Source organism: Hypomesus nipponensis, chromosome 13 (genome assembly GCF_054491055.1).
Source record: "Hypomesus nipponensis isolate SF chromosome 13, ASM5449105v1, whole genome shotgun sequence".
Classification (NCBI taxonomy): domain Eukaryota; kingdom Metazoa; phylum Chordata; class Actinopteri; order Osmeriformes; family Osmeridae; genus Hypomesus; species Hypomesus nipponensis.
This window is the reverse complement of record NC_140373.1, coordinates 1,005,342-1,016,443: the sequence shown is the minus strand read 5'-3', so window position 1 is coordinate 1,016,443 and position 11,102 is coordinate 1,005,342. Positions and strand designations below refer to the sequence as shown.

The window sequence follows — 11,102 nt, the reverse complement described above, 5'->3', positions numbered from 1 at the left end:
TGGGAGGGGTCTGTGTGGAAGTGGGAGGGGTCTGTGTGGAGGTGGGAGGGGTCTGTGTGGAGGTGGGAGGGGTCTCTGTGGAGGTGGGAGGGGGGTGTGGCATGGGTAGAGTGATCGAGCAACTGGGTAGAACATGGCTGAGGAGGGAGCAGAGAAGGAGTCCTGCAGAGAGGGAGAGCTAAAGAGAAAGTCCGAAGGAGAACCAGGAAGCACTGGGAACAGGGTTTCAGGAACAGCCCTGCAGAAGGTCACAGTGTACCAGGGCAACCCTTACACACTTTTAATAGATGGCCACACCACCTGTCAATCCCAGCAGTCCCTTCCCCTGACCGGTCTCAGGCCACACCCTCCAGCAGAGCTGAGTGTACATGTGTCAGGGCACATGCTACTGGGAGGGAGGGAGGGAGGGACACATGTTACTGACTTCTCTCTGTCACTCTCTCTCAATGTCTTTCCCTCCCCCTCCACTTGAGCCCTCTCTCCACCCCACCCTCTCTCCCCTCCCCCTTCTCTCTCCCCTCCCCCTCTCCCTAGTCCCTGAACTTCCAGTTAAACAGTGTTTTGCTGTAATGTCAGCTGTCAACATACCTACAGTAAGCAACTTTTCACATGCTCAGAATACCTCATTCTCTCAGTTTCCACCTGTTCTGTTCATCAGTTATGACCCACCACCTCCTCATCTACCCCAACCCCCCTAACCCACACCGTATCTACCCCCACCTCATCTACCCCAACCCCCCTAACCCACACCGTATCTACCCCCACCTCATCTACCCCAACCCCCCTAACCCACACCGTATCTACCCCCACCTCATCTACCCCAACCCCCCTAACCCACACCGTATCTACCCCCACCTCATCTACCCCAACCCCCCTAACCCACACCGTATCTACCCCCACAGTCCTGTCTTTACAGCAGCTCTTTTCTAACTTTAAGAAATGCCAGTCAGCTGCTTTGCTCCTGATCCTCTGGTCCACCACGCTGCCCTGCCTCCTCACGCTGCCCTGTCTCCTCACCCTGTCTCCTCACCCTGTGTCCTCACCCTGTCTCCTCACGCTGCCCTGTCTCCTCACCCTGTCTCCTCACCCTGTGTCCTCACCCTGTCTCCTCACGCTGCCCTGTCTCCTCACCCTGTCTCCTCACCCTGTCTCCTCACCCTGTCTCCTCACGCTGCCCTGTCTCCTCACGCTGTCTCCTCACCCTGTCTCCTCACCCTGCCCTGTCTCCTCACCCTGTCTCCTCACCCTGCCCTGTCTCCTCACCCTGTCTCCTCACCCTGTCTCCTCACCCTGTCTCCTCACGCTGCCCTGTCTCCTCACGCTGCCCTGTCTCCTCACCCTGTCTCCTCACGCTGCCCTGTCTCCTCACGCTGCCCTGTCTCCTCACGCTGCCCTGTCTCCTCACGCTGCCCTGTCTCCTCACGCTGCCCTGTCTCCTCACCCTGCCCTGTCTCCTCACCCTGCCCTGTCTCCTCACCCTGCCCTGTCTCCTCACCCTGCCCTGTCTCCTCACCCTGTCTCCTCACCCTGTCTCCTCACGCCTGCTTTCTGATGTGTTTGTGAATTTACTGATGTGTGTGTCTCCCCCCCCCCCTCACAGTTCACTGTTGTCTCTCGTCCCCTCCTCTCTCTTTCTCTCTCTCTCTCTAGTCTCATCACATTCTCTCCATACCCCTCCCTCTCCCCCCCTCACTCTCTAGTTGTCTATAGGTCTCTCTCTTTTCCTCTCTCACTCTAGGTCTCTTAGTCTCTCCCTCTTTCTCCCTCTCCCTCACTAGGTCTCTCTCTCCCTCTTTACTGGGTAAAGGGGATCAGAGGCATTCTCCATGACATGTGCCTCTGTCAGTCAGCCCCGGCACACACACACACACACACACATGCTCTCTACCACACACACACATTATCTCTTCTCCGCACACACCCCTTTTCACTGTGTCCTCTGTGCGACCACCACAAGGCTGGTCTACGGTTGTGTTTCGGCAGTCTCTTCCTGCCTCTAGCCTCCACTGCCTGGCAGCACGACTTCATCCAGACCTGAGCTTCCAACCCCATCTGGTCACACGCTTCCTCTGGAGCGCTCAGCTTGGATTTAAAAGTGGTTTTAGATACAGACAAAGCCAAAGGGCAAGGCTTTCTGTGTGGATTTAGGAGTTTTGTTTAGAACTTTCTTCTCTTTCTCTGCTCACTGAGTCTTACAAGATGGCTGCCTTGAATGGCTGGTTGTTGGGGCTGCTGCTAGTGCTCCTGTGCCCGTTCCAGAGCCCCCTCTCTGGGGCAGCAGGAGCCCAGGAGCTGGGGGAGGCCGTGGGGGAGGAGGTGAGGATGGAGGACGCTGGGGAGGACGCCCACCTGGAGGACACGGTTGCAGACGAAGATGGAGAAGGTGGAGAGGAGGTGGCGGGCGGAGAAGATCATGAGGATTATGCTGCTGAGGAGGAGGAGGGTGAGGAGGAAGAGGTGGAGGCCGAAGAGGAGGAAGAGGTGGAGGCTGCAGAGGAGGAAGAGGAGGAAGAGGTGGAGGCTGCAGAGGAGGAAGAGGAGGAAGAGGTGGAGGCCGTAGAGGAGGAAGAGGTGGAGGCTGCAGAGGAGGAAGAGGAGGAAGAGGTGGAGGCTGCAGAGGAGGAAGAGGTGGAGGCCGCAGAGGAGGAAGAGGTGGAGGCCGTAGAGGAGGAGGAGGTGGAGGCCGCAGAGGAGGAAGAGGTGGAGGCTGCAGAGGAGGAAGAGGAGGAAGAGGTGGAGGCTGCAGAGGAGGAAGAGGAGGAAGAGGAGGAAGAGGTGGAGGCTGCAGAGGAGGAAGAGGTGGAGGTTGCAGAGGAGGAAGAGGTTGAGGCCGCAGAGGAGGAAGAGGTGGAGGCCGCAGAGGAGGAAGAGGTGGAGGCCGCAGAGGAGGAAGAGGTGGAGGCCGCAGAGGAGGAAGAGGTGGAGGCCGCAGAGGAGGAAGAGGTGGAGGCTGCAGAGGAGGAGGTGGAGGCTGCAGAGGAGGAAGAGGAGGTGGAGGCCGCAGAGGAGGAGGTGGAGGAGGAAGAGGAGGTTGCAAGCGAAGAGGAAGAGGCAGTTGAGGAGGAGGAAGAGGATGCTGCAGGTAAGGTCTACAGACATCACAACATCTACATCCCAGCTCCATGTTTCCACTTGTTCTTTAACACCAGGGCTGTACACATGTACCACTGCTTGACTGACGGGTTGTGAACCGCATATAGAACGCAAAATGATTTGAAGTGTTAATAGTACGCTCAATAATATTTAAGGGATTGTGACAGTTTTTTGTAAATGTTTGCTGCTGTCTGCAGACCCCTGACTTGTGTGGGGTTGACAAGACCAGAGGAATGTTGCCCCACTTGAAAAGGCTTTTAATAGCCTGCTATATCTGTGCAGTGGACAGCATCTCAACTGCTCCAGCCTTCTGTTGGCCTATTGTGATCTGAGACTATTAGAACTACATGGCCTGTTTAGTTAGTTAGTTAGTTAGTGTGAAAAGCAATATGTTCACCGACTTCTATATGAGGGTCTTAACACTTATGACTGCTAATGCAGTTGGCCTGTAACCAATCAACTACTCAAAATAGACTAATCACAACCATTACCTACCGATATGGAAATGACCCCTTCGCTCACCGGCTAGTGAGATTGCGTCTCATAATTCCCTGGCTGTTATAATACAGATCTTGTCACGTATGTGTGATCATGATTGGCCCCTAGATAGAACTCGTCCCTAAAGAATTGTTTTTATGATTTCACCCCTCCTTTTAATTATCGGCAAACTAGTCTAACTCATTCGCCGCTGAAATTCCTTCTGGTTTAAAATCAGAAGTCGGAAACTCTTTGCTTTGTCATCATTTGTTAACATGTAGCATGTTAGCATGTAGCGTTGTTACCATGAACAGAAACCCATTTCCTAAGCTGCAAATGGCAGCTTCCTAATATGAAGACCAGGGCATCGTCTTGTTCCATGCTTAGCTTGCACAAGGCTGCAGCCGTGACCAACATGTGACTAACATGTCCAGTCCTGTCACCTGTCCTGGAACAGACACCAGAAACCAGGCGCCTGCGCTACCCGATCTGACACATGGCACTTTGGGGTCTTGTATTAGCTCTGTATGCGGCCCAGTAATGAACACGGTTTCTCTGGCTTGTCTTACCAGATGATGAGGGTGGTGATGACACGGAGGGCGAGCTCCCGGAGCTGAGCGCTGATGTCGGAGGCCTGCCTCTCTTCCAGACAGGCTCTGTATGCAGCATCTGCTCCGTGTGCCAGGTAGAAGGTCCCCTCCACCCTCCCTCCCTCCACCCTCCCTCCCTCCACCCTCCCTCCACCCTCCCTCCACCCTCCCTCCTCCCTCCCTCCCTCCCTCCACCCTCACTCCACCCTCACTCCACCCTCCCTCCACCCTCCCTCCTCCCTCCTCCCTCCCTCCACCCTCACTCCACCCTCCCTCACTCCACCCACCCTCCCTCCTCCCTCCCTCCACCCTCCCTCCCTCCACCTTCCCTCCACCTTCCCTTACTCCACCCTTCCTCCCTCCCTCCACCCTCCCTCCACCCTCCCTCCCTCCACCCTCCCTCCACCCACCCTCACTCCACCCTCCCTCACTCCACCCACCCTCCCTCCTCCCTCCCTCCACCTTCCCTCCACCTTCCCTTACTCCACCCTCCCTCCCTCCACCCTCCCTCCACCCTCCCTCCCTCCCTCCACCCTCACTTCACCCTCCCTCACTCCACCCACCCTCCCTCCACCCTCCCTCCTCCCTCCCTCCACCCTCCCTCCCTCCACCTTCCCTTACTCCACCCTCCCTCCACCCTCCCTCCCTCCCTCCCTCCCTCCACCCTCCCTCACTCCACCCTCCCTCACTCCACCCTCCCTCCACCCTCCCTCCTCCCTCCCTCCACCCTCCCTTCCTCCACCTTCCCTCCACCTTCCCTTACTCCACCCTCCCTCCACCCACCCTCCCTCCACCCACCCACCCTCCCTCCACCCTCCCTCACTCCACCCTCACTCCACCATCCCTCGATTCACTCTACACATCTGTATCGGTCTTCTATCACTGCTTCATCCCTCCTCCATCTCTCCTCCATATGTCCCCCCATGTCTGCTTCACATCACCTCCACATCCTCTTATTTCTTTTCTCCATAGAGTCCTGTGTACCTGAGTGTCAAACAGCGTGTGCTTTTCTCTCCTCAGCATTGCAGCAGCTGTGACCAGTGCCCATGTGCAGAAGGAGATGAGGCTGAACACTGTGGACACTGCCAGGTGAGGGAGGGGGAGGATTATGGTAAGGGTTCAGGTGAAGGGTTCAGGTGAAGGTTAAGGGTTCAGGTGAAGGTTAAGGGTTCAGGTGAAGGTTAAGGGTTCAGGTGAAGGTTAAGGGTTCAGGTGAAGGTTAAGGGTTCAGGTGAAGGGTTCAGGTGAAGGTTAAGGGTTCAGGTGAAGGTTAAGGGTTCAGGTGAAGGTTAAGGGTTCAGGTGAAGGTTAAGGGTTCAGATGAGGGTTAATGTCTGTGTTCAGTGTTTTCCTTCTGTGTCTCAACAGGAATGTTCTTACTGCTACGTTTGCCCTGTAGTGTGCGACACCATCTGCAAACCAGGTATGCGTCTCTCACTGTGGGTAGTTAGAATAATAAAGGCAGCTTGTTTATCTTGACATCTGTTGATGAGTCTGCGTTCTGGTTTCAGGTGGATTTGTGGACGCCCTGTCTGGAACCCTCTTTCAGTAAGAGCGCAGACTGTCGATAGAGCTAAATAATTTGGATCTTGCTATCAAACACAACTCAAGGTCAAACTACAAAAAAGTCCCCAGTCAGACATTTTGTTTCTCTCTGTCTCCCTGCAGGACGATTTCCTCCTTCCTCTGAGTCTCCTGGGTCATGTGACCGCGAGGCCGCGTCCAGAACCAGGAAGTGGAGATGCTCTTAGCAGCCCTGATGTTTACGATTTGAAGTCCCCAATCCCTGTGGCCTTCCGAGTGTCATGACATCTTAGCAACGCTCCGTGATTAACAATACAGAGCATTTGGAAATGAAGTGGTCTTTATTTATTGTCTAGGTAACTACTGCAAAAAGGACTTTACAGTTAGCTCAGATATGGAAGGGTATTGAGGGAATACATTTTGTTAATAGAATATACATTTATAATAAATGATTTCTGCATTTCATCCCAACTTTAATTTAAATAAATAAAATTGATAGTAAATTGTTATTAATTTATAAAAAGCCTATTACTCTCCGACTTTGTACAGACATATGTAAAACTTGGGCTATTTACGTAGGAACATTTTGGTGAAAACTGCTGTAGATTAGACGATTCCTGGAAAGTATTACGATAATGCAAAGATTCTCTTTAGTCTTCCATCCGTCAAGCCCCTTGAACTGGACATGACTTTAGCTTCAGTGTAACACCTGATTGCGTATGATAGGTGATGGGCCTTTGTTAAATGTCCCATAACATGAAGTGTTCACTTTAGGAGGTTATTTACCTTTAATATGAGTTCCCCTAGCCAGGGCCGGATTAACAATTTTCTGTGCGCTGGGCAACCAGGCTCAAGCCCCCCCCCCCCATTTTAACAGTAAAATCTCAATTGAGCTTGCACTTAAGTAAAACATATTTGATTGTGCTAACATTAAAAATAACATCAGCAAGTTTGAGGTGTATGCAGGCTAACCATTAAATTAGCAGCACATTTCCCGTATTTAACAATGATTAAACATGGACCTACCTGAAAGTGATGCTCGGTCATCATCTCTGTCTCTTTCTTTCTTCTTTTCTTCCCCTGACTCCTGTTCTCTTTTTAAGCTCATTTTAGAAAAGTTGACCGAGCCTACTGTCAAAGTTCATCCTCCCACTGAGATAAGGAAGGGCACCCACAGAGAGCTTGGGAAGTTGTGTGTGTATTTGATTTGTTTGTTTTTTGGGGGGGGGGCGGCACCATCATAACTTTTTTTGAGCATTTAAATATATCTCTTGTTCTTGTTTTGTAATATACGTGCCTAATATTTCTATACAAAAATAATATCGGCATTATAAGTATTATAACTATGATGATTTTTCAGTTGGCTGTTTTTTGGTGCCCCCTCAGGAGTTGGTGCCCGACGCACAGCGCGTCGTGCGCGTTATGGCAGCACTGGCTACTACACTACACAAACACTGTTTTTGACGTGATTTAACATAACATTTTGATCGAACGAGTTGCAATAAAGTACTCACATTAAGCAAAGTTAGGACTGCGTTCATAACGTAGTATAAGATTTTAGTTGACATTGTCCAGGGCCCCTTAGATGTCATGTGCCCTAATGGTTAATCCGGCCTTGCCCCTAGCCTGCCTTTGGTTCATCAATGGCTAGCGCTTTTTATAGGTGTAAACCAAGCACTGGGTATTCTTCTCCGCCTTGGAGAAAATGAAAGCTGAAACGCTCGGTTTTGAAAATGTCCCTGTTGTTGCGTTACAGTAGGGAAGGTTACCTCGACAACCAGACCTCTGACTATAAACACAAGGTCTTGGGTCTCAATCATTTCTCTCTCGGTTCTGAAGGCCAGAGGACCATCTTTTATAGGGCACAAGAATGTAAACATAGATAGTGACAGTCAGGCAGTAATGACGTCACAACAGTCTTAGAGAAAGAGATTCACAGCTCCCAACACATGACCACTCAGACTAGAGAGTTCATAGTTGGAGCTCTCCTTGTAGACATGACAAAGGACGTTTACCCAGTACTTTCTCCTGATCCCGAACATCTATTGCCTGCCACAGACACAATCTATTATTAATAGCAAGCTTACATGACAAGCCTACTAACTAGTATCCAATGACTAGTCCGATTGATTAGTGAATAATGTAAGCACACAGGAAATTGCAATTTCTTCCACAATATCTAGTTAGACCTATTCCATAATTTTGTTTGATTGCTGTCATGGCAGAAAATCCCGCTTGATGTTGGAAATGGAAGCAGGGTTTTCAGTGCTTTAGTGGCGATCTCAGGATAGCCTTCATCCAAAACACCGATACAGTTATTGTCTCAACCGGCTTCATTGAGCGCATGATACCGATTAGTTAAGCCCACAAATTTAGTATTTACAATCATTTTTCAGAATAAAGCGTCTTTCAGACTGATAAACAATTAAAAGGAAATAATGTTATTGTTTATTTTTGTGGGTCCGGTACGAAATGACCCACGGAGCGGTGGGCACGTTGGGGAACGCTGCTCTAAAGACCTAACCTGGCTGCCAGCCCAACTTCGCCCCGCCCACAAAAAAAATGGTCGGGAAGTTGGGTCTGGAGGGGCTCGTATTGGGGACAAACTATATAAAACCAGGAGCTGGGCGGACCAATGAAATTGCCAGGGCGGGCTTTATACGATGATGGACAGATGATCAACAGTAACGTAATCAACAACGTCACGAAAGAGTGCTTTGGTTAAAATTCGTTTTCAACAAACAACATATTACGTTGCTCTGATTGGTTGTAGGTCTATCCAATTGAGCTAAGAAGCATTTGTTACGAGTTTGGTTGAAACACGCCTCATAGTCACAGCCCAACGGAGAGTTATCAGACTCATATTCTGACTAGAATTCAATCAATTTCCCGGCACATTTGCTATGTAATGCAGTGCAGATGTGCACACCGCCCCCTACCGAACAAGATGGGTAGCTCGGTCAGCAGGGAGCTGAAGAAGAGAGGCTACTGACCCCTCTAAGCCCTCTGTGACATGCTTGCGTGTAAAAAGGGCTATACAAATAAATTTGATTTGATTTGATTACTGACGTCACTCTTCTGCGCCGCTTAGAATGCTTTTTCGTTCATTTTGCATTTCTGAAATGCATTTGAAATTGAATAGTGGTAACGATTTTGCAGCCACGTTCTTTAAATGAAAACGCATTTCTGGAAATGCATTTGAATTTGAATTGTGGTCACGATTTTGCAACCACGTTCTTAAAATCAAAATGCATATCTGGAAATGCATTTTCTTTTTCAAATTTTACATTTCAAATTGAATTTTGCTGGGGCATATTTTGAAAAATTAAATTTCAAATGTCTTTTTCGTTAAATAGGATGATTGATTCCTATTTTCATTTGTGAGTCAAATAATGCAGCCACATTCTGAAAATGCAAACGCATTTCTGTAAATGCATTTTCATTTGAATTTTGGTCACGTTTTGCTTCCATACCCGAGAGGTGTTGTCTTGGACCACTAAGGCCTATCTAAAATAATCAAAAAACAGCATTCCATGGGATCAATAAGGCAAACAGTTCAGACAGGAAGTAGGCTTATGTAAATATGGAAAGCATTTAATTAATTACATAATGTCCTTAATGCTGCACAACTAAAGTGCATGAACTTTCACTTCAAACAAACAGAGAAGGGCGAGACTAAAGCTGCGGCTTACACCAGCATTCCTCATCATCAATAGGCAAACATTTACCTACACCCTGCGTGCTGCCGACAGGTATTCAGACTGTGTTGTCCGCAAGTACCCATGCCTCCCATTAAGTGGCCCAATTATGACTTGACGCACCTGACATCCCTGTCCTCCCTGACACCCCTCACATGTTCCCCCCCAGGCTTCATCAGTAAACAGATAACCAAAGAAATGATCCATATCAAGAATTTTTGTGTCACACAATATCATTAGGCTACATAAAAAAACTTTTATCAGAGAATACACTTTTGCATGTTGAGAGAACATGTTATATGGTGTAAAAAAAAAAAAAACTTTAAGCATTTCTATCAAAGATGAAACGATTTTGAAAAGGCCATGTAGGCCTTTGTTCTTGGCACTCAATGCCCTGTCTCTTGACTGCTGGCTGTTGTGAGGGACCCACTTGGTGGTGTGTTTCTGTTGAAGGTGTCAACGGGGTTAAGAAATGATGGCAGTCGGAGCAGTGTTTTTGTTTTGCTTTGGAAAACGCTTGTTGCTTTTGAGCATCGATGACACACTCTGTAATGAGGGGTGGACGAGGAGGGAGAGACAAGGGGAAAAGGTGACAACATTTTGAGTGTTGGAGGAGTGATACAAACTTCCTGAGATCCTAAAAGGACCTTTCAACATTTTCACATCTTTGAGTTTGTACGTTTGTGCCATTTTTACAAAGCCCAGGATGTCCTCTCAACGGGAGAAAATAAATCAATACAAAGGACAGTATGGTTGCTAAGTTACTCGACCAAAACCAATTTAGTGGATTTAGATACATTTCTGGATATCTACAGGCATCATCAGACCATGAGGAAGTCAGGATAAGACTTCCCCAACAGTGCACACAAAATAACAAAACATTCAAAGTATCTATATATCTGAACAATTTACATCATAGTGTGAAACAGGCTATAGGCAGGTGGAGAATATGAATGGATTACATTTAACAAGACACTCCGTGCTCTGTGGTTGCCAAATCTCTTTATACTTAAACTGTTTATTACCTTCTCCTTCAACACTCAAACCTAAACCTTGAACTACTACAAACACCTTCTTAAATCTAGTCCGCCAACAAACCCCTTTTAAACCTGCTCTTTCAACATCTCCAACTTTCTTTCTTATGTTGGACAGAAAAAACATTTGTAAGTATTAAGATGTTGTTTTGTACAGGAACAAATGGGCCTAAGGCTTGTTTCGTTAACCACATTAGTTGCGGCATGTGAGGGGACAAGGGTTTTCAATTGGATAATGTCTGATACCGTGTGACAACTCAATTACAACAACACAAGTGGAGTTTATTAGGTTGCTAAAATGAATACACTCAGTTATTTACAAACTGTATACAACATGTATGCTGATGGTGGGGGATGTCATCACGGTTCAGGAAGCCAGAGCAGGCCAACAGTACACTTCATTACCTTTTGCTCATGTTAGTGTTTTGCCATCAAGTTCAACTGAACATCAATGTCTGCCATCCCGCTCCCTGTTCACCTGTATTGATTCTGTGTTGTATATACATTCTGCACCCTCCATACCTCCGTCGTCCTTCACTTTTAAACACTGCGTAGGAATCCTCCATCCCAACATCTCCACATGCTACCTTTCTTCATCATCCAGAGGAACATCAGTTATCTGTTCGAGGATAGAGACTTTCTTCTGACCGGACAGCATTACTGGTCACTGGTGCACACTGAAGACT

At 48.5% G+C, this 11,102-nt stretch overlaps 1 protein-coding gene across 1 annotated transcript; it reads left to right on the top strand.

Moving 5' to 3' along the window:
* The first annotated feature begins 2,054 nt into the window (after positions 1 to 2,054).
* Positions 2,055 to 6,720, top strand: LOC146259350 (uncharacterized). Its single transcript, XM_084670941.1, has 6 exons — positions 2,055 to 3,082; positions 4,143 to 4,255; positions 5,181 to 5,249; positions 5,529 to 5,583; positions 5,672 to 5,708; positions 5,829 to 6,720. The coding sequence occupies exons 1-6, from the start codon at positions 2,200 to 2,202 to the stop codon at positions 5,848 to 5,850; spliced, it is 1,179 nt and encodes a 392-aa protein (XP_084527067.1). The 5' UTR covers positions 2,055 to 2,199; the 3' UTR covers positions 5,851 to 6,720.
* The last annotated feature ends 4,382 nt before the right edge of the window (positions 6,721 to 11,102 follow it).

Excerpts from the sequence above, each read along its gene's own strand:
- LOC146259350 (XM_084670941.1), top strand. The coding sequence starts at position 2,200 with ATGGCTGCCTTGAATGGCTGGTTGTTGGGGCTGCTGCTAGTGCTCCTG. Across the intron at positions 5,250-5,528 it reads AACACTGTGGACACTGCCAG|GAATGTTCTTACTGCTACGT; the intron begins GTGAGGGAGGGG and ends GTGTCTCAACAG. Across the intron at positions 5,709-5,828 it reads CTGTCTGGAACCCTCTTTCA|GACGATTTCCTCCTTCCTCT; the intron begins GTAAGAGCGCAG and ends GTCTCCCTGCAG.